Below are 27,379 nucleotides of genomic sequence, written 5' to 3'. Positions count from 1 at the left end.
CTTTGGAGAGGTGTTTTCACTGTAAGTTGAAATTTTTCAGCTTCATGACTGACATAAAGTAGGCTTTTCCTCAAGGCTGCTTGGGGAAGACATAACCAGAAACTCTTGCTGAGGAAGCGTGGTTTAGTATCAGTTAAATTCACTGTGTGAGTCTTGCCTGTTACAAGACACCTCTTTCTAGTGCAGAATGAGCTGCTGAGTCTCAGTCTAGGCCCAGGTTTGGGATGTCTTGTGACCAGCCTAGGGGTTATGTTGGACCAGTCAGAGGCCAAGGCTCTGTGTAAGCTGAAACTGTTGGATCTGCAATGCTTTAACTGAAACTTGTTTCAGGGTTTGGTCTAGGTGCTTACCACAAGGCTTGTGGGTGTGTTTATATTCTAATTTCTTACGTAGAATTTGAAAAGGATGGTTTGAGAAAGCTATATAAAATAAGTTGCTAAGGGTTATAAAGTAAGATCAGATACATTTATCTTTGCATTATTCATTAGGTGCATTTTTTTTTAGTTGATTTCATTGACTTTTTCTGGCAGTTTAGATTTATGGTTGCTGTAATTTTAAAGGTGTTGCCATTCCTGATAGAAATTCCTTACTTTTGTTGATTTTAAGGGAAGACAAAAAGACAACCAAGGATTTTTCTGAGCAGGCACTCCTTGTCTCCTGTTCTTAAACAGCATGAAAGGCTGTTCAAGAAATGATGGCTCATCTTATCTTTAAATAAAGAGAATCCTGATCTTTTGAGAATTAAGAAAGACTGAGAAGATTGGACATTTAAAAAGGTGATCATATGAGTGAAAACTGAGCTGTGGAGGTTGGGATTTGTAGCTGATGCAGATTGTATTTGCCCATTAGAATTTGTTGGGGTATTCCAAAGGATTGAAAGCTTTTGTGAAAAGATCTTAAGCTGCTCTTTTAATAATTTCCCTTGTGGGACAGACACTTGGGGGGGGCGGGGGGTATGTAGGAGGGAAGGCATGGGTTCTGTCATTATTTAAGATAAGAATCTTATCTAAATATCACTACACTTCAGAAGTTGTTAGTCTATTTTTATCATGTGTATTCCTAACATAGGACTGTGAAGGGTCTGGTGGGATTCAAGCCATGCTCCTCCTTTTCAAGAATGATAAGGCAGGGTGGCCCAGCTTTTTTAATTTAAAATCTGAACTGCCTTTGAGAAGGATGGAAACCCCCTGGTAGCTGGATCTTCTTTGTGAAACTGGCCACGTGATGCTGTATGCTAACCGATGTTCTCGTTTCTTGTCTTCTCTTACTAAATCTTTCATCTTACCCAGTCTTGCATCATGTCTTAGATAATGGATTTCTTGGGACTGGCCTTGAGTACCCTCAAATAACACTGTTAAACTCTCGGTCTGAGCCTTTAGGTATTACATTAGTGCAGATGCTGAAATTACACGTTCCTGTGATAATTGTACACCAGCTATCCTGTAATTTTCTCTGTTAGTGTCCTTGTTTTCTTGCTTTCGCTTATATGACTTTGAACTCTAAATGATACTAAATCTCACTTAAGTAGCAATGAAGCTTATTTACTACCTAATATAGATAAACTACACTGGCATACCAGTGACACCTCATGATGTTTTCCTTTGCTGAGGTGGATAGTCTATTAAAGTAGAGCTTGAAAGTGCCAGAAGACTGTGGCCTTTGAGAAGAATGATATAATTGCCCCCCAAACATAAATGCTTAGGAAAAATGTTTGGAACTTTATCTCCTGAACTAGGAGTAGGTTATTATTGTTGACTCTGCTTTGGCTGACTACAGATAATGTTTCAGGTCACAGCCTGATGTGGTATTTTTATTTATTCCTATAGACTCTGTGTTAGACTGAAAGAGTTGCAATGAGGCTATTTAAGTCTACAATCTGTTCTCTAAGTAAAGGAGAAACTGGAGCTGCTCTTCATCACTCTGGTTTATCATGCTGTGTATTTTTACTGTTGGCTTGACTTGGTAATTTAATGCTTCTCAAAATACAAAGTGCCAGTGTATACTGTAGGGAGAATGTGTTAGAAATTTGTTCAGTTCTGCTTTAGAAAAAAACCCAACAAAACATTAAAGGCAGCATTTTCCAGGCAGCTCAGATCAGCTCAGATCTTCAAGAGAATACTTCTGCAAGTCTGTAATTTCTGGTGTTAAGATGTTCCAAGCTGGTACAGTATTTCAGATGTCAGTGTTTGAATTGTAAATAATGCTTGGGACTGCTGGGCATGCTGTTACTCGGGCACCTCCACAAACACATTCTGTAGCTGTGTATGGTGAGCTTCTTAGGAAAAACGAAACTGTTGGCATAATCAAAATAGTTGCGTTGGCTAGTCAAATGGAGAGATGTTCTGTTCTATTTTTGTCAGAGTGCTTTTAAGTTTAAAACGCAGTAACTTCTGGAGGTGTTGTTTTTTTAAGACCTGCTGCATAAGGGTATGCAGTCTGCAGGAAACTAAGCGCATGATCTTGTGTATTTAAATCTCAGCAGTGGTTATATGAGCACCAGGACTATGCCCAGACATGAAGTTTTCAAACTAATGAGTGCCTTAGCAGGCAAGTAGATTTCTATTTGATGCTGTTGTGTTTTAACTTCATAACATTTAATTCTCGCTATAACTGCAAACAGGAATGAAATCTCAGGTGTGAAATTAAATAGTTATGGTACCATTTTTTTGAACATAGACCTGGGTTTGATATTTGGATTGTTGGGTTTTGGCTTAAGGTAGTTACAAGATTGTGATAGTGATTGGGAGAACTGGAGGCATTTTGGGTTGTGTACAGTGGAATGCTAAAATGATGAAATTGGGGCTTGAAAGATGCATTGCGAAAGTTAACAGTAAGTTTGCTCTGGCATATTTGCCATCAGTGTAGTAGGATTGAGATTAAAACTATCTGCCTAAGATCTGAGATACTGATCTTTGTGTACATGAAATTGAAACTAGTTAAAACTCTGCTGTTTTGTGCAAAGGAAAGCTAGGCTTGTTTTAGAACTTAAATCACTGTCTGGAAAAATAAGGGGAGCAAGGAGGATCTGCCTCAGTGGGTTTACACCAGTGAGAATTTACAAGCATTTATACAAGTAAAAGTATGGAGGCCAAACTGTAAAATCTCTGAGCTGCCACTTAGTGTCAGGACAACACTGTGGCCTTTGTAGAAGTGTTTTTCGCTCTAGAGGCTGAAATATTAAAAATTGGTGTGGAAACAATCTTCTAAGCTAACTTTAGTGGGAGCTTCCTAAGAATGGGTTAAATAATTGGAAGGCTAAATACTGCTGAAACCATTGCTGTTTCTGTAGTCCTGTGAAAAAGCTCTCCATTTTGTTATTGTAGATTGAGTGATGAACAACGTGTTGTAAAAGGCAGAAGACCACCATGTCTAAAATGTCTTGTACAAACAGTGGTTTAAGATCTAGGGGACAAAGATGAATATGTGCAGGAATTTAAAACAGTTTTCCTAATTGCACTGTTATTCATTAGCTGTTTTTTTGGCATTAAACGTCACAGTGATTTGAATACATTTAACAATTGTATTTCTGTCACGTATAGGTGAGTGTTTCACTCGTGTTTGTCTGGGGCGCCTTAATAGAGCTACGTTTTGGGTTGGATTTTCCTGAGCTCTTTGCCTCATTTGTCATTGTTTTTGCAAGTAAAGTATGTGGTTTGGGGAAGAGCAAAACTCAAAGCTGGAATTCTTCTATTCCCTATAGGTTCAGGTGCAAGTCCATCCTAAACTTTCCTCTACTGAAGATGCATTGCAGTATGTGGAGGAGTTAATTCTCCAGTTGTTAAATATGTTGTGTCAAGCCCAACCAAGAAGTTTCCTGGATGTAGAGGTATAGAGAATAACTGTTAAACCTGTAATAATTTGAACTGTTATATGAAAAGTTAATATATTAATCCCTCACAGTGTAAAAAGGAAAGCAGTAATTGTCTTTCTGTAGCAGAACCTTCTGCATAAAACCTGCTGACTTATCCAATATCTGATTTTGTTAACTGAATTTGTTGTTCAATGCACAGTAAAACTATCTCTGAACTGTATTGCTGTATAATAGATGGTGAGTGTAGCTTGTTTATGTAAATCTGACTGGTTCCTTTCAAAAGGCCTTTTTGTCCCCACTGGTAGTGCATGCAAACTATAGCTGCTTAGTCTGAGGCTCTGTGCTGCTGTCTCAGCAGTGATTTAGAGTGATATACACCCTGCTGTCCTGGAAAGTTGAACAAAAATAGTTCAGTCACTTTCTCAGAATGAGCTGAGGAACACTTCTTTCCTCTGTATAGGAACCTGTTCTCTTACAATTGCCTTTTCAAAGACTTACGTCTGTTGCTTGGAAAAAGCAGCTTGGTGATTGAGAAGAGGGCTTGATCTGAGAAGAGTTTTTCCATCTGAGAAGCAAATTAGTTAAGCTAAATGACTTGAGCTTCTAAACCCATGAATACCTTGGTAGCCTTTTGTGCTTAATCATGATTTGAAGATTTTGGTGCCAAGCTACAGACTCCATGCATGGTGCGCCTTTTGGTTTTCAGTGCTTGGGAGCTGTGACTGTGCTGGGGTAGGTAACAAAACAAAATGCAACTTCCTCACGTTCTGAAGGAAGTAGACTAACGGAAAAAAACAAAACAACCCAGCAACAAAAAATCAAAACTCAATTAAGAAGTAAAAGTAGTTGTCTCTGAGCTCAAGATTCATGAATTTCATTCTTCTCTTCTGAACACTGACACCTCTGATGGTGTTCCCGTGTCCCCATTAATGGCTGGCCTATTTTGCAACATCATTCTGGTCTGGCAGTGCAAGAGACAAGAGGTTTGTGGAAGATGGTTTAATGCTGTATTTTCAGTAATTTTTTTTAAACAAAAAAAATTGACACACAGCATTGGGGGACAATTCTGTGACATCAGGATGAGAAATGCAAGAATTAGAGATGACCAAGCAACCTCAGTTTACCTCCTTTGTGTTTATGCATAACGATGCTGTCTTTAATTATATGGTCATACACATTTATTATTGCCCCAGGACACCTTTGTTGTTCAGTCAGCAGGGTGGACTATTCTGGGGGAGTGAATTGGTTTTAGATAGTGAATGAGACTTTTTTTACAGGACCTCTGCTTTCCTCTTGAAGAATTGTTTCGATGAGGGGAGAATAAGAAAAGCCTGTACTTTGCAAAGATCGGCGCCACCTTTATAGAATTGTATTCTGTCCCAGTTATTTTGTTAGAAAGTTTTTGTGTACTTTGTCCTGTACCAGATCATTGTAAGAGGTCATTAACTTCATCTTCCTCGTTTCGTGGTTGCTCAAACGGGGGTCATATTTACGTAAGTGAGCACTTGTAACCAAAACACTCAGTGGGAACTGTGGTCTGAAAAAAATATGAAGTTATCAGAGAAACTAAATTTTTGGTGTCTGTGAACACCAGGGCTACCAAAAACTGAAGCTTTGAACCTCCAGAGACCAGTGTGTGGTTTCCAGCAGGAAAGGGTAGGTGCCCTCAGTCACCCTGGCTGCTGGAAAGAGTAAATAAAGTGGGGCATATGTGGTCCAACTGTAGACTATGAAACTGTTTTAAAATACATGGGTGCTGTTGGACATATTTGTACCTGTTGCATTCATTGCCTCATCAGAGTAGTTTGCACATATACAATCTGGACCGCATCCTGATCAGTAAAGGTGAAACAGAAAACTCGTGTCATCTCATTCAGTGACCATTCTGTACAGGGAATAAAGTACTAGGAGAAAGTGTAGTCATGTATTTAAATGCTGAATTACTAGGCAAGCGCACAAGGGGAGCGAATTGTGCCTGCAGTGGCAACTTAAATCTGGTATTTCTCAAATTTTGAGCACTAGATTATTCTATAATAATTATATTCTGATACAAATCTATGAATGTAGTGAATAGCATGTACCAAAATGATAAAATTTACACATTGTGCGAGCTTCTATAGTTGAAATACTAACATAAGCAAATAGTCTCTTGTTAAGTAATGGAAAGTGATTTGATAATGTAGTAGTATTGCTAAGCTCATGCAGATTGTGGATTTACCCTTTAGTTGTGTTTTTTTTAAGGATCGTGTTCAAAAAAGTTTTCCCCATCCTATTGACAAATGGGCAATAGCTGATGCCCAGTCTGCTATTGAGAAGAGGAAGCGAAGAAATCCGTTATCTCTCCCAGTAGAAAAAATCCATCCTTTATTAAAGGTAAGCAGTGGTGCAATCCTGCTTTTAGAATGCAATTAGAATTTGATGCCTTTGTTTCATGTAGTGGCTGTATGCTGCCTGAAATGTAAACAAAAAGGATTAAGAATATCTGTATTTGTTACCTAGTTTTAAGTGTTCCTGTTTATTTAATAGCATTTTATTATATTTAAATACATTTAATTGTATTCCTCTTTCCCTTAAAATTAGTTAATTCTCTACGATAAACAAAGCCTAGAACTCATTTGTTCTGAATTTGATTATTTGTATGACAAGGGGTAACGGGTTAAAACTTAAACAGGGAAAGTTTAGATTGGATATAAGGAGGAAGTTCTTTACTGTAAGGGTGGTGAGGCACTGGAATGGGTTGCCCAGGGAGGTTGTGAATGCTCCATCCCTGGCAGTGTTCAAGACCAGGTTGGATGAGGCCTTGGATGACATGGTTTAGTGTGAGGTGTCCCTGCCCATGGCAGGGGCGTTGGAACTAGATGATCTTAAGGTCCTTTCCAACCCTAACGATTCTATGATTCTGTGATGCTTGTTTCATTTTGCACTACTAAGAAAATGCTCAAGAAGCTTCTGGAAATAGCCCTAAACATTTAAGTACGGTTTTTGGCACAGTCATTGGCTATTGTCACTTCAGCAGAGTAACAACACCTATACTTTCTTCTCTAGGCCTACAGACCACTTGTTCTATTTCTAAAATGGACTGTGGATATGTGGTGAATGTTTATTGAGTAGGGTCTTAAACTTACCTGGGTTTAGTTGTAACCTGTGGTGTCTGTTTTGTTGTCTGAATAACAGTGGAACATGGTTGGTTTGTTTTTTTTTTTCTCCTTTCAGGAAGTTCTAGGCTACAAAATTGACCACCAAGTGTCTGTTTACATAGTGGCAGTATTAGAATACATTTCTGCAGACATCTTAAAACTGGTTGGGAATTATGTGCGGAATATAAGACATTATGAGATTACAAAACAAGATATTAAAGTGGCAATGTGTGCTGATAAGGTAAGCCTAGTTCTTGTTTCTCATGTTAACAGGAAACTTTAGTTAAGCTTTGAGTGGACAATGTCTATTCCTTATTGAGTTCATTGAGTGTTGTACCTTTGAAAGAAGAAATTACTGCCATAAAATAGTTCTGATAATAGAGCAAAGCTACCAAAAAGCTAATTGAGTTTACAGAGCTATTGCTTGTGCTTATTTATTAATAAAGTTTCTCTTCCTTTTGATATCACTTGCCTAATCTCAGCAAGGTGTGAATGCTTTAAAAATACCGTTAAGCAGCACTAACTTAAAAATGTAACATTCCTAAGCTGTAATAGTGGAGCATTTTTTGTAGCTTCAAAAAAAGAAGTCTGAAATAAAGCTTGGGTGTTCTCCCAGAATAAAAGACTATATTGCATGTGAAAAGCCAACTTTCAATGGTCCAGCATTTAAAAAGAACCCCACACCTGTGTTAGCATATCAGCCTAATCCTCCTTAGCCGTTCATATTTTTATCCGCAGGTAGTCTTTCTTGTAGCTTCAGAAGATTGATTAGATTCAGACAGAAATCCCTGCTCTTCCCAGCAGTTAATAGAACAAAGTCCCCTGTCTGTCTTTCAGGTGCCTTTGCACACTCCTTTCTGTGGCCGCTTTGTTAGCATCTCAAGTTTTCCATTGTTTACAAAACAAAGCTTGAAGTTAATCCTTTAAGGGATAGGATTAAAGGATCTCTAGTCTTGAAGTCTAGAGATTTTCAGGTTTATCACCTCTTTCCAATATTTTGTCCCGGTCTGTGTTAATCAGTGTCTTCGGGTTGTCTCTGTTTCAGTTAATGTCTTTATCTCTTCCTTCTTGCTTTTTTTTTCATCATACTTCCTTCACTTTTCTTCTAACTCTGTTTAAAGATATCTGATGAGGTCTTGAAAAGTGAAGTACTTCTCAGATGGGTCAGGAGTCTTGGTCACTCTTGACTTTGGGCATATCTGCCTGGGTCATTAGGGCAGGGTTTGAAGTTGTATGCTTGAATATTTGTCATAGAATAGTAACAGGAATAAGTGCTATTGCTTTGTACTTCTTTCTATCCTAGAAAAGGTGCGATTTACTTGATTTAAGCACTTCTGTTACATTACATTACAGGAACTCAGAGAAGAAACTTTTGAAAGGCTCTAAACCTGTTGGTTTACTGCCTCTACAGAATAAGCCATTGAAAGGTGCTCCCAAGGTGTTTTCCTTCCAGTTGTATTGAGAAAGTTCATAGTATATTATTTTCATTCTCATAACATGTGTTCTGCTTGGTCTTATTTTTTGAAACAAAACAACTAGAAGAGTTTCTTGGCCCTGTGTGCCTTTCTTTTTTTTTTTCCCAAGCGCTTTCACACTTGCTTTTGTGCTATTCATCCATCTGGAAAACTGTGCCTTGTCTACAAAAAGCAAACTGCAGTAAAATGCAAGCTGTTTTTCTTCTCTGTTTGCTCGTTCTTTCTATGGATTTCATAGTAGTGGGATATACACCTTGCGAATGCAGCCTGGAATCTTCTAGCTCAAGTACATGCTAGAATTGCTTCTGCAAAGTAGTTACAAATGTTGGAGCTTCCTTGAATCCCTGCAATATTCCATATAATTTCCTGCAGTACTGACCCAATAATGTCCCATTCCCCAGAAACAGTCAGGACTCTATAACCTGAGTTCTATGTACTGGCTTTGAAAGAAGAATCACCACCTGCTCTTAGAGCTTCAGAAGAAGACAGTCTTAATGCAAAATGTCCATTGTTCTGCTTTCAGAAAAGGTTAAGACCGGGTGTGTAGCAGGGACCTTTGACTCACTAGGAGGAAGAACCTGCTGTTTCCCATTTTCCCTCCTCTCTAGATGTGTATATTTGCGAGGAGTGTTAGGGCAAGACCTGTGTGAAGAATGACTGCTCTAGGTAGGTGTGTTCTTGTAGTATTCAAGTCTGAACCTAGCAGACAATCTCTTGAACTTACAGGTTACCAAGTATTCTCTTGCAGAATAGTTCACTAGTATCAGTAGTCACAGCTTGGTTAACTGATATGTCTTCTGCAGAAGTGCCTGTAACATGCTGTGAAGAATAATGGCTAACTGTAAATACCAGGTTAAATGCCATGTTTGTTGTGCTTGTTCAGAAGTTTAATTCTTGATCTGCAGTTCTATAATTACTTTGAAAAAACACTTCTTACTCTGTTTCTGTCATTTTAAAACCTCTAGTTCGTGTTTAATGTGTTAGCCTTCCTCTCTGCAGCTCTCAGAAGAGGTTTTTACAGCTTTGATCCTGCAGTCTTTTCCTCAGTCTTGTCAATGATTGACAGCTGTCAGGTCAGTCTCTGCAGTAACAGGCATATGTTTCCATGGCTTTACTTCCATTTGTTTGGGAAGGAGGCTGGCAAGCAGTTCTTCAGTTCTCTTGTGTTTTGAAGTTCACATGTATTGTTCAATACAATTCATGACTTTCTGGAAGGGATGTAGCTCTGGGCAGCAGATTGGCCTATAAATACTATTCCCATCTATCCCAGGACAAAGTCATCTTGTATGTTGACCTACATCTTATGCTGGCTTGTTGTTAAGATCTGCTGTGTCATCATAGATTGTTTGTGGACCCTCCTTAGGTTTTCTTTCTGCTAAACATACTTAAAATCAGGATGCATTTTACTAATTTGCAGTCAACTTATTTAGTTTAGCTTTGAGATATTCTTTGAGTATCGCAGAAACAACCCCAAAGTGTGATTTCTGGTTGCCACTTGCCTAAGTCATTGTAATGACTTCTGGCTCAGATACCATGTTTGGAAGAAGTGTTCAGTGATCCACTTTTCTTGAAGTTCAAATTATTAATTGCTTGTGTTTGGTAAGCCTTGGCTTGGGTATGAACTGGGACCTCTGGTAGTCAAGGTCTTTTCATCTATGTAGTTCTGCAATGTGACTGCCACCTTTTCTGAGGCTGGTGCCCTTCCTTGAGAGTCAGAGGGACAGAAACCATGCCACACTGTATGTCTGGGTAGGCCAGTGTTGTTCACAGATAGATTACAAGGTTTTTGGTATGATTGTGTGTGACTTCCTGTTAAACCTAAAGCTGAAAAGCCAAAATACACGTATTTTCTGACTTCAGATACTGTAGTATCTTGAGGTTATGCATGGCTAATGCAGAGTAATAGTATACAGCTAAATGTGTCTGTATACTTCATAGTCTTCTTAAAATTGTAATTGCTTTTACGACCACATTCTTGGAGAGATGCCTGGATTGGTCTAACTGCAAATAATGCAAATTTGCAGCAATGAATATTGCTTTTGTAAATGCTCAAGCAAGTACAGAATAATAATCTGTAAATCTTACTGCTGATCAGTCTGATTTCATGTGAAGAATAGATTTCATTAATTGGTAACTTACTGGTAGTTCTTGAAAAGAGGTTGTTCTCACTTTGTGGATTTCCCTGTCTTTGCTACTTAGGTATTAATGGATATGTTCCATCAAGATGTAGAAGATTTAAGTGCACTAACTTTATCTGATGAGGAACCCTCCACCTCAGGGGAGCAAACCTATTATGACCTTGTAAAGTCATTCATGGCAGAGGTTCGACAATATATAAGGGAACTAAATCTCATTATCAGAGTTTTTAGAGAGCCATATGCCTCCAATTCCAAATTGTTTTCATCTCATGTAAGTATTGTAACCACAAACAAGAAACTCCCTCTTATAATAGCTGTAAATCTAGATGAACATTTCTAGAACTTAACTATTGCCCAGTTTAACATATCAGTAGTAGAGGAAGCACCTGTCTCAAATTGTGAAATGGAAATAGTAAAGGAGCACTTGTGAGGAGCCATGGGTTTTGTAGAACTGTGGAAGAAACCACCCAATTCACTGTATTCACTTGCAGGCCTGTAATTTTTATTATTGTTGTTCTTTGCCATATTTGATTCATTCTAACTTTTTAGATACTTAGACATATATGTAGTTATTTAAGAAATAAATTTTATGATCTTATATAAATTCTACAGAAATTACATAATAAAATATAAAATTTTGTTCTGTAATTTGAGGAAGTGCTTGAGTTGCATATCATCAGAGTAGCTTTGCACATAACATTCTTTCTCTTAGAAATTGTATCAAATTCCCTGTTGAATTTTGTTTGGTTCTGTTGCTTTTTGCAGGATGTGGAAAATATATTTAGTCGTATATCAGACATACATGAACTTAGTGTTAAGTTATTGGGTCATATAGAAGACACCGTTGAAATGACAGATGAAGGTAGTCCTCATCCCCTAGTAGGCAGCTGTTTTGAAGACATGGCTGAGGTAAGAATATATTCTGTGGGGTTTTGGGTTTTTTTGTTTTTTGGTGGGGTTTTTTTGTTTGGTTGGTTTTTTGTGTGTTTTTTTTTTGTGGGGTTTGTGGGGGGAGGGCAGGGTTCTTTTTTTGCTATTTATGTATTTTAATGACTGGCACTTAGGTGCTAAGTGAATCTCTTTGTAGCTGCTTTAGTTTAGGCTGTGATTTCTTCTTCCAGCTCCACCACGATGAATAAGACTGCCTGGTTTTGAGAGTGCTTTTACCTTTTTAGTCTCTAAACTTCAGTTTTTAATAGAGCTGTTTAAAATTTAGGGGGCATTGGGGGGGAAATACCCCAAACACCTGTGACTGGACTTTGACAGAAACAGAGGTATCCTGTAAATCAGTTGTGGATCAGGATTGCTGTGGAAAGCAAATGGGAGAAGGACTTCTTTGCCAACAGACTTGCTGAGCTGGTGAGGAAGGCTTATAAACTGGGCTCACTAGTGAATGGAGGCCAAAGCTTGCAGATTGAAGAATTGAGAGGAGAAGGGGATGTGCATAATGGAAAACATGGCAGCCAAGGCTCTTCCACCTTTTTCCTGAGAAGGTGGGATGGCCAAAGGCTAATCTGAAGTCTCTGTTTCCCCAGGGTACATGTGTTCATGTACAGATAATAGGATCTATTGACACGTAGGAAGTCAAGGAAGAGGGCCAAGAGACCTGTGTGGCTAAATAGGGAATTGCTGGGTATGCTCAAGTGGAAGAGGAGAGTTTACAGGTCATGGAAGGAGGGGCTGGCCACTTGGGAGGAATATAAGGCTGCTGCTAGGGGATGTAGGAAGGCAGCTAGGAGGACTAAGGCTTCCTTAGAATTAAACCTGGCAAGAAGGGTCAAGGACAGCAAAAAGAGCTTTTTCAAGTACATGGCAGACAAAACTAACACCAGAGGCAATGTAGGCCCACTGATGAACGGGATGGGTGCCCTGGTGACAGAAGATGCAGAGATGGCAGAGTTACTGAATGCCTTCTTTGTCTCTGTCTACTCTGCTGCAGGCAGTCCTGAAGAGCCCTATACCCCTGAGACCTTAGATGAAGTCAGGTCGACGGAGCGACTTGCCTTAGTCGATGAGGAATGGGTTAGAGATCAGCTGTCTGGACGTCCATAAATCCATGGGTCCAGATGGGATGCACCCGCGGGTGCTGAGGGAACTGGCGGAAGTCATTGCTAGACCACTCGCCATCATCTTTACCAAGTCCTGGGAAACGGGAGAGGTGCCTGAGGACTGGAGGAAGGCAAATGTCACTCCGGTCTTCAAAAAGGGCAAGAAGGAGGACCCGGGTAACTATAGACCGGTCAGCCTCACCTCCATCCCTGGGAAAGTGATGGAACACCTTGTCCTTGGTGCCATCTTAAAGCATATCAAGGATAAGAGGGTTATGAGGGGCAGTCAACATGGCTTCACCAGGTTTGACCAATCTCTTAGCCTTTTATGAGGAAATAACACGGTGGATGGATGATGGCAGAGCGGTGGATGTGGTCTACCTTGACTTCAGCAAAGCCTTTGACACAGTCTCTCACAGCATCCTCACGGCTAAATTGAGGAAGTGTGGACTGGATGACCAGGTAGTGAGGTGGACTGCGAACTGGCTGAAGGAGAGAAGCCAGAGAGTTGTAGTCTATGGGGCTGAGTCTAGTTGGAGGCCTGTAACTAGTGGAGTGCCTCAAGGGTCAGTACTGGGACCAGTATTATTTAATATATTCATCAATGATTTAGATGAGGGAATTGAGTGTACTATCAGCAAGTTTGCTGATGACACTAAGCTGGGAGGAGTGGCTGACACGCCAGAAGGCTGTGCTGCCATCCAGCGAGACCTGGACAGGCTGGAGAGTTGGGCAGGGAATAACGGGATGAAATATAACAAGGGAAAGTGTAGAGTCCTGCATCTGGGCAGGAACAACCCCAGGATCCAGTATAGATTGGGGAACGACCTGCTAGAGAGCAGTGTAGGGGAGAGGGACCTGGGGGTCCTAGTGGACGACAGGATGACCATGAGCCAACACTTAGCCCTTGTGGCTAAGAAGGCCAATGGCATCCTGGGGTGTATTAGAAGGGGGGTGGTTAGTAGGTCGAGAGGTCCTCCTTCCCCTCTACTCTGCCCTGGTGAGACCCCATCTGGAATATTGTGTCCAGTTCTGGGCCCCTCAGTTCAAGAAGGACAGGGAGCTGCTGGAGAGAGTCCAGCGCAGGGCAACCAAGATGATTAAGGGAGTGGAGCATCTCCCTTATGAGAAAAGACTGAGGGAGCTGGGTCTTTATAGTTTAGAGAAGAGGAGACTGAGGGGTGACCTTATAAGTGTCTATAAATATATAAAGGGGGAGTGTCACGAGGATGGAGCCAGGCTCTACTCAGTGGCAAACAATGATAGGACAAGGGGTAATGGGTGCAAACTGGAACACAAGAGGTTCCACTTAAACTTGAGAAGGAACTTCTTCTCAGTGAGGGTGACGGAACACTGGAACAGGCTGCCCAGGGAGGTTGTGGAGTCTCCTTCCCTGGAGACATTCAAAGCCCGCCTGGACACATTCCTGTGTAACGTTATCTAGGTGTTCCTGCTCTGGCAGGGGGATTGGACTAGATGATCTTTTGAGGTCCCTTCCAATCTCCAGCATACTGTGATACTGTGATACTGTGATCTGTGAGTCTGTGCAGGGTTGCAGAGCTGTCATGTGGCTGGAATTAGTGATGTGGCAGGAAGGGTTGCATGATGAAGGGTTGCATGATGGAGGGCTGTATAAACAAATACAGGTACTCTGGAAGGACAGGTGGGAAAGATGAAGCCAGGAGGCTTAACAGAAGGTTGTCTCAAATACATGGAGCTCTGTTACAGAATGAATGATCAACTGGTTGAATACTTAAGGATCAGAATCTTAGGAGACCACCAAAAGGCATGTTGTAGTCAAGCTTCTCCTGCGAACTGTCCAATCAACACGTGGCCAAAGCTTTCTGTAAGCAAGTAGGAGTCATCTGTTTATTGCAGGCCCTGCTTCTCAGGGAGAATTGACCTTCCTGGCATTGGGGTGGACAACTTGCAGTTTTTTGGGTAATCCAGAAGATTTCTGGAAGGCACTGGGACACTTTGTGGCATACGCTGATGAGCCAGCTAAGAAGGGTGCTACACTTGACCTCTTTCCCATAAACAAGGAAGAACTGGCAGGAACATCGTAGCTAATGGCATGTTTACCAGTAAGAGGTAGCGATGATAGAGTTTAAGGTCCTGAGAAAAGTGCGGGAGGTAAGCAGACTAAAGGATCCTGGTCTTTGGGAGAGTAGACCTAGCTGGGAGGCAGGATCATAGTGGTGGCTACCTTGAAGGTGGAAAGGGCTCAGGAGAACTGTTTTATTTTCAAAGGCAGTGTGCTCAGATCACAGGGACTATGCGTTCCCTGTCCGTAAGGAAAAGGGTAGGTGCAGCAGGAGGCAAGGACAAGTGCAGTGTGGATTTTCCTGTTTAACCAAACTTGGGCATCTCACTACAGGAAGGACATTTTGAGGTGCTGGAGTGCATCCTAAGAAGATTAAAAAGCTGGTGAAGGGTCTAGAGAACAACTCCTGTGAGGAGCCGCTGAGGGAACTCTGCTTGTTTATTCTGAAGAAAAGGAGGCTGAGGGGCTTTTATTGCTCTCTTCAACTACCTGAAGGGAGTGATAATGTGGTGGATATTGGTTTCTTCTCCCAGGTAGCTAGTGATAGGACAAGAGGAAATGGCCTCAAGATGCACCAGGGGAGGTTTAGACTGGATATTAGGAAAAAATTCTTCACCAAAAGGGTTTTCAAACATTGGAACAGGCTGTCCAGGGAAGTGGTTGAGTCACTATTCCTGGAGGTACTTTAAAGAATTGTAGGCATGATGCTCAGGGACATGGTTTAGTTGTGAGGGATATGAAGCAAAGCATAGCTTGGATAGGTAAAACAGCATAAAAAAGATGATGGTAGAAAACATGGGTATCTTGCTTGTGGGGTGAGAGGCTGTGTGCTGGACTGAGGTACTCAAGTGTCCTTTGCTTGACTTTTAGTGGCAAAATGTGCTTCTTAGGTTTACCAGTTAGTCCTGCTATCAAAGATTGAGGGAGGGAGGTGAAAGTCAAAGATAAGTTAGGGACTATTGATCTCAAGTGGCTATATGCAAGTTTATGAGCCAGGACAGGATGCTGAGGCAGCTGCCTAATGTCATTGCAAGGCTGCTGTCTCGAGTTCCTGAAATTTAGTGGTGAGTTGTGGAGGTCTCTGGTGACTGGAGATTGTTATACCCTGTCTCAAAAAGACTGATGAGGAGGATCCTAGAAACTAGAAGTTGGTCAGCATCTCCTCAGTGTCTGAGAAGATTAGCAAATCTTTCTGGAGCTCACATCCAGCCCCGTGAAGGACTGTAAGGTGATTTGCAACAGCCAGTACAGATTTCTGAAGAACAGACTGTACCTGACCAGCTTGACTGCTTTCTAAGAGGAGATGCCTGGCTCCATGGACAAAGGGAAGGGGCAGTTAATATCCCTTATCTGAATTTAAGCAAGGCCTTCAGCACAGTCTCTCATAGTATCCTTATAGTCAGCTTAGAGAGATGCAGACTAGCTAATTGAATTAGAATGGGTGGGAAATTGGCTGGACTGAAAGGCTTGAATGACTATCAACAGTATGAAGTCCATGTGGTAGAGAACAGTTAGTGGCAGTCCTCAGTGTTTGACACTGGGGCTGATACTGTTTAATGTCTGTATTAGTGTTGTGGTAGAAGGTCTTCCTTCTCCTTGGTAGGTGATGCTAAATTGTGGGGGGACATAGAGGAGGACAGGCTATTTCTCTGGGGACCTGACAGGCCAGAGAAACAGACCTATCTATAGGAACCTCATAGAACTGAGTAAAGGAAAACGGGAAGTTCAGCACCTGAGACTAGACAACCCCATGCAATCGTCTAGCTGCCTGGCTGAGGAGCAGCAGTGTTCGACAGGGCTTGAAAATCCTCAGGAAGGGGCAGTGAAGGGTAACTGACTACTGGGTTTTATTAGGAAAAATGGGGCTGGCAGGTGGAGTGATAATTTCTGTGTAGCACTTGTGACCACATCTGGCATACTGCATCCAGTTTTGGTTTTTGTAGTACAAGACTTCCTAGTACAAGGACTCTTCATTAGGGACTGTAGTGATAGGACAAGGGGTAACACGTTAAAACTTAAACAGGGGAAGTTTAAACTGGATATAAGGAAGAAGTTCTTTACTATAAGGGTGGTGAGGCACTGGAATAGGTTGCCCAGGGAAGTTGTGAATGCTCCATCCCTGGCACTGTTCAAGGCCAGGTTGGACAGAGCCTTGGGTGGCATGGTTTAGTGTGAGGTGTCTCTGCCCATGGCAGGGGGGTTAGAATTCTAAGGTCCCTTCCAACCCCAACTATTCTATGATTCTATTCTATGATTCTATAAGATTTGCTTATACATGAGGGTTGCCATGGTGATTAAGGAGTTAAGGTCCATGGTGTACAAAGAGGATTAATTGTGCTGTGTTTGTTCAGTCTTAGAAGTCTGAGGAAGTAGAGATTATTGTATCTTCAGTTACCTGAAAGGAATGTGGAGAAAAGACTGAGGCGAAATCTTACTGGGGGCTCACAGTAGAAAACTGTGAAATGAGATGAGAGAGAACATGTGAATGGTAGAAAGAATGACCCTGATTAGACTGGGGAGGGGGATCTGCCATGAGAACAACTGAACATTGGAATAGGCTGCACAGAGAGGTTTTGATGCCTTTGTTCTTAGAGGTACCTGGTATTCAACTGGATGAGACCCTGAGCAACCTCAGCTAGTTTTGATGCTGGATTTGGCTTTGACCCTGAGCAAACTGTTGACCTCCAGAGATCTCTTCCAGACTGAATTACTCCATGAGTGTGTGCACATAAAAGTATTGAATCTTCGATATAGGTATTTTGGAAAAAGTATGCAGGAAAGTCTCTCCTATGTAGTGTATTTTCTTTAAGAAATATGAAGTTGAGATATTAAATCAGCTTTGTAAAATTAATCTGTATTTCTTCTTAGGAATTAGCATTTGATCCGTATGAATCATATGCACAAGATATTTTGCGACCTGGTTTTCATGATCATTTTCTAAGTCAATTATCAAAGCCAGGAGCAGCATTTTATTTACAGGTAACTTTCTTTTAAGTGAGCCATATTATTGATATTACTGTTTTAATTACATTATATTGTTGTTTCAATGCATTTACTGTTTTAAGACTGAAACTTATTTTGTTTCTAGTCAATAGGTGAAGGCTTTAAAGAAGCTGTTCAGTATGTTCTACCCCGGCTGCTCCTGGCCCCTGTTTACCACTGTCTTCATTACTTTGAACTGCTAAAAGTAAGAACATTGTGTCATCTGATGTTTTGTTTTCATAATTCCTAGTGTTGGCTACCAGAGTTTTATGTGCTCAGTTGGATGTAAAACCTTTTACTAGACTGTAAACAGTAAAACTGCCATGATGAAGGCAAAGCAGGTTGTATGCTCTGGTGCATGCTATAACTGACTGAATATCAGCTTGTAATTTTATGGAAGTTTTAGAGCAGCTTATGATTTGTGTTGAATAGTAATAGGAAAGACTATTAATTTAGCAAGCAACAGAGATCTGGGTACTCATATTCTTGGACTGATTGTTTCAACAATGGTAAGAGATAATGGCAATGGCTGTATTACAAAAGTGTCCAAGGCTTCCTCAAGCTGTTACTTTGTAAATTTAAAATCACAGTAAGATTTGCATTCAAGACTCGTTTTCATAAAAGCTGTGGTGTTCTTGCAGTGCACATCCCATGGTGGTTGTAAAGGTTGATAGCCGTCCTTCAAAGGGAAGGCTTGGTTGATATGCGTACTTCTTGGACTTTTTGTAATGAGACCTCACATTGGTGTAGGGTAGCAGTAAAGACTCTGTAATAGACATGTAAAGAAAATAGCTATAGAGTGTTTTTCTGGGGTATTTATCAATTACCATTGAATAATAATCTTTAAGGAGTGTAGAGCATTTTGAAGAAAAATTTCAAGTATAATTTTCATTTGGACTTAATGGAAATTCATAAGGGATACCGTGTTCCAGATTTAATTACTTTGGGAGATTTGGATCAGAAGTAAAAAAAAATAAAATCTCTGCTCTTCTGAAGAAAGCTATATGTGTTTTTCTGGAATGCTCGGTTGTCTTGGGATAACCCAGTAGTTAGATCATCTTTGAGTCTAAGTGTCTACAGTTTTAACACAGTTTTTGCTGATTTAGATCTACATGCACAGCTTTCGCACATAGCTCATCTTGTGTAACATGCTGCTTTTGAATTTTGCAATATGTGCTTGATCTCTTTGTCTAGCTGATGAGTTTGGTCTCACTTTTCAGACATCTTTAACATATTGTTTCCTTTGATGACAGCCCATTGCAAGGGAGGTATGATACAGCTTGTCTGCGTTTTGTATGATAAAGACCTGCACAGCCGTAAGGTTTCTCTGCTCATGCTTTTATCACCCAGTCTCAAAATGCAGTACCCTAGTGGCTTTGCAAATGTCGATGTGAACATGGTGTTGTCCTATGTAATAGACAAAGCACAAAGGATTGATGTTGCCTGACGCAAAGGCATCCTGCGTCACTTCTTGCCATTGGTAATTTTAGTGGGGGAAAGAGGGCATGTGCTCTTACAGAAATAGGGAGCAGCTGATATTCTTCTTTCTTAGAGCAAACTGGAGGCTTAGCTAAGCCCATCTCCAGAAGGTTGTCAGTCTTTTTGCAACTCCTGACCTATGCCTCATGTAAAACTTTTGTCTTTTCATGTTCGTGCTCTGCACCCACCCACCCTCTGCCCTGGGTTGAATAAATACGATATTGTTGGGTTGTATTTTGTTCTGTATATGATAACCTTGCAGGTTTTCTTCCCACTGTGTGGCTTATCTCACATTTTAGCAAGACACGCATCACTTCTGTCAGATGTGATATGTGTAATAGATGGTAATGGATAATAGTGCATGCAGAGAGAGTAACTCTCATGATAGGAGCTTCATCTGTCAATTAGTACATAGATGTGCACACAGCATCTGAATCCCTCCCTCAAGTAGTCTGTGTTGGCAATAACATTTTCTTTCCTATATCTGGAATCTACAAACAGATTCCAGGTTGGATATATTTAAAGATGTGCTGATGGAAGGGTATGGGTGGAATTATTTAGTCATGTAATCCTGAGAATTTCACTTATGCAAAGTCGTATCGAATACTTTTGTATAGTAAGAGACCTGATTAGTTATTGCAGGCATATCTGTGAATAATCAAGTTTAAAATGCTATGCGAATGGATCTCTTGGTATGAAGAGGCAGAATGTTGGCCAAGTGCTATATGGAAAAACACATTTTATTTCTCTTGAATATAGATAAACTTAAGGATAAACAGGTTAGCAATTTTTTTGAGCTGTGTTGTGTAATCTTACATACTTTGAAGTTACCTACTTAAATGCATCTCAAAGTTACCTTCTAACTATGCAGAGTACAAAAAAAAAGGTTAATTTCTATCCACTGATGGTTATCCTATTTAGAAACTAAAGCCATCCTGAAGTTTGGCAGGGCATCAGGAATGCACAAATACATATTCTATTTTTAGCTGAAGCTCCTTGCTGTAACTTTGTTGGAAAATTAGCATATGCTAAAGGGCTGTGTTTTCCTTCAACCAAACCTGAAAGTCCCTGGACTTTTATATAAAAACCAACTGTATAATGTAGCTGCTTCATGTGAGATTATGCTTTTCTGCAAGCTTGCAGATAATGCAAATGGGCTTTTCTAAATCATACAATTTTGTGAATAGAAATGTGGACTCTTCAATGCAAGATAGAGTAGTACAAACAGTGCAGTTATTTATGACTTCGAGTAATTGAAGGAAGATGTTTATAAGACTTAATTTGAACTGAGCACTGCTTTGGATGCTGCAAAGTTGTGTGCATGTGTGATACTCTTTATTTTCTTTGGGTAAATAAAAGATTATTTAAAAATCCCTTGTTTTCAAAGTAGGAATGGCCCAAATCATCTATAAACTTTGTTTAGATAAAACAGTATATTCCAGAAAACAGGAAAGCTAGATAGGTTTCTTGTTTGGTTGTTTTTTTTTAAACCCAAGTGCAGACTTGGCTCTTGTGACTTCTGAATGGAAACTTCGTGTCTATTTACAAATACTTTTTTAGCTGGAATTCTAGCTGCTATAATCTCTAATTCTCAGGACCCTTTCATTTCACAACAGCATCTAGCGTGTTTTATTGACTTTTTCAGAATTAGTACTTAGATGATAAATAAGTTGCCAGTTTTCACTAACTGGCAGTTCAGCTCCAGTAGAAATACGCCTCAATTAAACAATTTTTTTTTTTTGTCTTTCCCTGTCCTAATGTGACTTAAAATAAATAAAATCTGGTTTGGCAAGGTCTTCCAAGACAAGAAACCACCCTCTTTCTGACCTGATGGTATTAGATTTGTTACGTGTTGCTGGAGAAGGCACTGGGTGGGTGGTGAAATATTAGTAGTTTAGGAGTAGAGTATCTTTAGGTTGATCCTGTAAGTCTCTTGCTGTGAGCTGCACTGGGCAGCACATCCCAAACTATTTTGGGCTTTGACCTCACTTTGATTCAGTCAGACTCGTGATCCAGAGTGTAACAAATTTAGTGAAACTGGTTTGTAATACCCTCTCTAACTGGTATAACCCAGTCCAAGGCGGAGAATCACCAGGTTTTAATTAGTGGAACTTTGGTACTCTGCAAAGTTTTTATGAGATGTTATATATTGTCTCAAAACACTGGATTTTGTTGCTTGTGTTTAGTACAGGCACTGTAGTTAACAGATTCTCTTGCTTTGGTCAATCCTTAGTCGTCTCCTATTAATATTAAACCCAGAAAATCACAGATTCAGACTAACTATGAATTATTTTAAGGAAGTATTTGCTTAGCATCAACAAAGGATTTTATTTGCCAAAATCACTGCCTGGCATGCTCATGCTTCTTTCCAAACACATTAACTTGTATTTACCATACTGTTCTGAAGTAAAAGCAGAAGCATTACTGTTTTATATGGCTTGTACATGTAACTGCAGATGAGGATGACTGTCCTTTACATCCGCTGGAGGTAAGACGCAGTTTTATGCTTCTGTGACAGTGAAGGCCTATCTACTTGAGGAAATGTAGCTTGACCAAACTGTTGTTCATACGTGATAAGGACTGGCCAAGTGTATTTGGGTGTTTCTTGGGGGAAAAGCTGTGGTGATATAAATGTTGGTGTCAAGTTCAGGAAGAGGGTTCCTAGGATATGACAATAGGTGAAAAACTTAACTTCTTCATATAGTTAAGCTATGAAGACTTACATTACAACTGCATTGTTGTAAAGGTACAGAAGTTGTGCCTTATGGTAGAAGTTGGAGGTGATACAGCCAGGTAAATGGGGTTCCGTATTTCCTTCTTGCTTGTTTGGTTTCATTGACAATATTTCTCTTGCTTTTCTCCTTTAGTTGGTCATGGGTTTATGCTTTGGCAGCTGTGTCTTTGGCAGCCAAAGGGAAGGTGATGGGGAAAATAAAACTTGCATATATGTGTGTGTGTGCAGTTCTTCAACAAACTTGGTTAATCTGATTAATCGGGTTCTCTGAGATGACTCTTGAAGAAGTTGTTCAGAATGTACTGTTTTTTTAATTTCTAGCTGTGGTACTCACTGATGGATTTCCTATGTGTTTGTGTCAGACAAATGTGCACATGTATCCCTTCATTTGTCAATGATTTATGTCATCTGTTTATGGTATTGTGATGGCGCTGTTTGTTGTACACAACAATGTTTTGTTGTGTAGCTTTGTTTCTTTTTACACAGGATGTATCTGGGCTTTTGAGAAGCAGATTTCTCTTTCCAGGCACTTTTCTTATTACCTTTGGAGAATATTTTTCTCCATTACTCTGCTAAAATTGCTTTTGTGCAAAAGCTGGATAAAATAAAAGTAAAATTAAAAAAAAATCCTCCTTCCACTTTGCTTATAGTCCTCAGTGACACTTGAGCTGTGTTATTGTCAATCTGCTGCTGGACCAACAAATGTTGTACTTTGCTCCTTTGAAGCAGCGAGTAGCATGGCAGAGGGCCAGACTGTTCTTAATTAGATGATGCTCTCTTTGGAGAGTCAAATACAGCACTAACTTAACTCCAGCTTGACTTTTGACTTCACTGTGCAGCTGTAGGGTTCCAGACTCCTGTGTTCTGATTCATTTTCTGGGAATACCTACAGGGCAAATTCTCTTCACTACTGTGGGAATTAGGAGTGATCTGTTGGGAAAGACTGTTCTCTAGGGTTGTTGGTCGGAGGTCTGTTTCTTGTTTTCAATGGCTGATGATGATGGTAGATAACTCTTATAGCTTACATGGCAGCAGTTCATGCTGAACGTCCAAGGCCAAGTTCTCATGAAAATAGATGGGTGTTACAGGAACTTAGACAGATTTTGATCACTTCTCCCTCTCTCCCCCAAATAAAAGTTTTGACACAGTCCATCAAGGATTGAATGTTAAGAAGCTTTTACCGTAGCTGAGATTTTCAGCTCCTATAGTTTTTGTGACTGGCAGTCATCATATAGTCTCTTATATACTTGTATTGCTGTATAGTCTTTTAATAGCAGTAGTGTATCTCCCTATCCTCCTGCCTCTGTTCTTGTCATCTTCTCTACAAAAGGGAGATCCTCAGAGTCTGCTATGGTTGAGGCTTCCATATACTTGATTTCTTCAGTGGAAATGTTTCTGGACATGGAGCTGTCCAGAATTGGATTTAGTCCCACTACCAGCATGCTTTCTCTATTTGCTTTTATAGCAGTGCAGGTCTATGTTTTCTGTTAATACTTTGATATCTTCAGTGGAAACCAATGAAAAGATGTAGGAAATGACAAACACAAGTAAAATAACAAGCTGCATTCATGGTTTCTGTTGACCAAGTCTACACATGGGATTCTGATTGAAATCCCTAATTTTGTCTGCTGACTTTACCTTAATCGACAGGGTTCCTCTTAAAATCAACAGGGTTCTACTGTTGCTTCCAAAAATGATCTCTGAAATTGTGAATCATCTTACATAGCATTCAAAAATGCATACATTCCTATCCAAATATAGAGGTGCCATCCAGCTGAGCTCACGTCTTGCAAACTTGGCTGGCAAAGATCAGACTTAAATTGTGTCGAAGCAGTGAAAGTGGATTTTAATCCATTTTGGAATTACAAAAGAGAAAGGGAAGATGTTTTCAAATTGAATTGTCTTTACTATGATGGAAAATGTGGGGAAAGAAAATGGAAGACCTCAATTACAAGTGTTGGAAGCACATAGGTAAATATTTTGTGATATTTGAAATACTGATCTAACTAAATGTTACCAACTTAATTATGAATATAAAATTTCTAATGTATTCTGCAGGTCTGCTAATAATGATGAGACAAACCAAAGTGACAGTAAGAAAGAAGAGAATTTCAGAGCATGAAGGCTCTGGAAGGATCTGTGTGAACTTGTACGTTTGTTGCAGAAAGGTAATGAATCTGCTGTGGAAGAGACATCAGTATATGCAAAAAAAAACACCCAGATTTTTAAAGGGTGAAGAGCAGATGGGTTTTCCAGAAGACAAGGCCTCCTGTAAACTAAGTGGCCATTCCCCTAGTAATGGAATCTGGGCATATAGAATATGTATATGGCAGCCAGTAGCCTACAAAAAGTCTGAATACTTAGGAAATGGTTTCATGAGAAGATGAAGGAACTTACTTGAAAACAAGTCTTTGGTTTTGTATCTGTTCCTTGATGAAGGGAATTTTGACTGTGTAAGCTCAGTGAGAATTGCTCACATGCATGAATCTCGTCACAGTTGTAGAAACTGAGAGCATACATACTCTTTCCTGCTGAGCAGAAACCAGTTAAAATACCTCGCAGGCTGCAGTAGCACTTGAGCAGACCTAATCTGGAATTTGGTCTCCTGACAGGCTGTACCCATTCATGGGAATGTTAGTGGCAAATTTGCCACCTAAGAAACCTGGTTTGGAAAACTTAAGCTGTTGAATTGTTGAATGTCAGTTGACAGACTGATGTGGTATATATTTCTGAATATTTCTTCCTTGACTCTTCCTCACTGTCCGTCCTGATTTGAAAAATGGCACTTACTTCAGAGTACTGTAATCTGTTTCTGCAACAGATTTATTTTTATTTCATTCCTTTCTCCATAATTAAGAGCATCTACATCGAGTTATCAAAGTAGCAATTCCTTAAATTCACATGGTTTTAGTCCAGATGGTTTCACTTTCTTGGGCTCAGGTGAAGTTTTTACTTAAATTTTCCATATATCTTTGAGATCTATTTTAAGTCACATAGTCAAGCTGTGAAAGAGCTGGGAATCTTGTGCTAAAAAGTGAAATGCATCTTATTTTCCTGTTTAATGATTTACTTGTATGGTATACTTCCCAATGGGCTGACTGTATTTAACATATGAGTTAAAACTTGGTATGAAATAAAAGATGATGGCTTTTTAGCTTCTATCTTTAAAATGTACTTTCAAGACAATTCTGGACCCTTTTTGTAACCAGTTATCTGATATCTGAGATTTGATATTTGACATGCTCATGTAAATTACGTGATTTAATGTAAGTTTTAAAATTAAACTGAGAAGGCACAGTTAAACTTTGAGTGGAGAAAAGGTTTTTATGATTACTTCAATAATTAAGTTTGGATTCATTCTTAACGCAAATAACACTCCTGCTATATTGTGTATCTAAATAAACATCTAAATATATGCCTGTTTTTACTGCACTATGCTCAAAACAGTTTATATGAAAACAAAATTACTTTTAAAGTTTCAGTGCATTAAAGCTGTGTATGTATGTGCAGGAATATGGCATATGGAGTTTCCTTTTTTCTTCAAGTCCCTTTTACACTGCTAGCATTTCCCAGAAGTGTGTATAGTGTTTCCTGCAGTTGTCAGCATTTGCTGTTCCTGCCTTTCTAACAGTCAGACTTTCTGAACAGTCTATGAGAGCACTTTTTGTCCAGCATACGGCTTGCTGGGGCTGAGCTTTTTATTATTTCAAGGAACTGCAAAAAGTCAGAGCTCTCAGGCAGCTCAGTGCTCTTGAGCCTGCTTCTGGGAGTGTTTTATGGGGAAGTGTCAGCAGACCAGCCTGCCTGCATTTGCCAGAGAGGAGAAAACCTTGTTCACTGTTATTCTTGATCATAAAATAGACTGTTTCAGGACTACCTTTGGGTATGTACCCCATTTTCAGAAACATGTTGAAGAAAATGGTGAGGCATTAGAACAGATGCTGGACTAGCTGGTGTTAGTGCACTTCATGTTCTCATGAACATTGCGTACTTATGTGGCATTTCCTTACACAGCAGATAGGTCACACTACATATCAAGCTTGCTTTGCCAGCTATGCAGCTGTTTTATTGCCTCGCTGTGGGCTTCAAAACCCCATTGCATAGTGGGTTTTGAAGAGGTTTCTCTGAGGCAGTACTAGTTTGAGCTTGTTGTTGAGTATTGTGGTGTGCAGCTCCCACTTGTAATGTGGGACCACCCACTTACAAGTTGCACACATTAAAGTCTGGGGGAGCAGTGAGTTTTGTTAGCACCTGCAATCAAGTGATCTTGAGTTAAGCAAATTCAGTTATGATTTCCCTGCCTCCCATATGCTGTTATCTGTTGTGTATAGAAGCTTATTTGTGATGTCTCCTCACATTTAAATTGGGGAACCTGCAGTTCACAAATTTCAATGGTTAGACTTGAAATAAGTTCCCAGGAAGTCAAAAGTCTAGGTTGTTATGTAAGCCCTAAAGTACATAGAATCATAGAATAGTTAGGGTTGGAAAGGACCTAAAGATCATCTAGTTCCAACCCCCCTGCCATGGGCAGGGACACCATCCATCATGACACCCACTAGTATTGTTATACCTGCATATTCTTGTAAGTATAAATGTATTTTCTGTCATTGTCTTTCTAGATACATGCTTCCCTGGCAGTGTAAATGAAGGACTATCATAGTTTATTTTTTTGTACTGCATGAGGAGGATTTCTTTTGTATCTGTTTGGAACTTCCCAGTTCTATAAACATCTAATCCTTGTGTTAAGCAAGAGGTAGAACAAAATACCTGCTCTTCCACTTGATATATCTGCAGGGCTTGTGGCCTAGAATGTAGAGTACTTCTTTTAATTAGAAACTTCCCTTAGCAGTCAGTTTTCCAAGTTTGTTTCCCTTGAATGGCCAGGATACTGTGACTATAGTGTTGTGAATCATTAAAATCGTTATAAACTAATATTTTTCTCATTAGGTTCTTAAAACTGCAACTGTAATACTACTGATAAATCAGAAATCTCCTTCCCACAATAATACAGTATTCCTCACAGGACTATCTAAAAAACCCAACACCACGCACTTGTATTTAGCATCTACCCGGTTTGTTCATTAGGGGGCACTGCACACCTATAGAAGAATCAGTGGGATTTGCAGAGAAACTTAGATGTGTTTCTGGTGATGCCGTTTCACTTTCCTTAACCTGCTCTTCCAAACTGTCTGCAGGTAGTGTAAAGTGAAATTCTTTGCTGTAAGTTAGGCTTAGTTCTGACTAAGACTGTTTCTGATAGCGGTTTATGGCAGTCGTGTAATGCTGGCATATATTCTTTCAAATTCCTTTTCTGTGTTCAGAGAAGTGTCTTCATAGTTTCCAGCACTGATAGATTTGTCAGTTGTGTTGGTCTGACACTTAAGAAGGTGCATCCTTCTACACACTGCTTTCTGAATCTTAAGCCTGGAGCACAATTACACTCACTGGGCTTTGATTTAGTTTGCATATGCAATTGAAAATGTGGGTTACTTCCAATGGATCCTGATGGGGAGATTCTAGTCTTAACTGCT

General features: G+C 39.9%; 1 protein-coding gene and 1 long non-coding RNA gene across 16 annotated transcripts in view; both read left to right on the top strand.

Annotated features, from left to right (window-relative positions):
- The window catches only part of SOS1 (SOS Ras/Rac guanine nucleotide exchange factor 1), a 65,519-nt gene that overhangs the window by 5,260 nt on the left and 32,880 nt on the right, over positions 1-27,379 (top strand). For 13 of the 15 annotated variants that reach the window (XR_009963999.1, XR_009963997.1, XR_009963996.1 and 10 more), the window contains 7 exons: positions 3,701-3,826; positions 6,053-6,184; positions 7,025-7,189; positions 10,623-10,832; positions 11,327-11,470; positions 17,522-17,632; positions 17,742-17,840. Coding sequence is in view for 6 of the 15 variants with exons in the window: in XM_062614371.1 (XP_062470355.1) it covers positions 3,701-3,826; positions 6,053-6,184; positions 7,025-7,189; positions 10,623-10,832; positions 11,327-11,470; positions 17,522-17,632; positions 17,742-17,840 (987 nt within the window). In the remaining 9 variants the exon portion in view is untranslated. The remainder of the gene's footprint in view (positions 1-3,700; positions 3,827-6,052; positions 6,185-7,024; positions 7,190-10,622; positions 10,833-11,326; positions 11,471-17,521; positions 17,633-17,741; positions 17,841-27,379) is intronic. The other 2 variants (XM_062614369.1, XM_062614370.1) reach the window with 2 other exon arrangements.
- Positions 17,847-25,002, top strand: LOC134161499 (uncharacterized). The gene is made up of 2 exons (XR_009964007.1): positions 17,847-23,819; positions 23,907-25,002. It is a non-coding gene; the product is annotated as an uncharacterized LOC134161499 (long non-coding RNA).

The sequence above is a fragment of the Pezoporus occidentalis genome, unplaced genomic scaffold, assembly GCF_034315485.1.
Source record: "Pezoporus occidentalis ecotype Australia unplaced genomic scaffold, CSIRO_AGI_Poc_V1 ctg175, whole genome shotgun sequence".
In the NCBI taxonomy this organism is placed as follows: Eukaryota; Metazoa; Chordata; class Aves; order Psittaciformes; family Psittacidae; genus Pezoporus; species Pezoporus occidentalis.
This window is presented reverse-complemented; position numbering and strand designations above follow the sequence as displayed.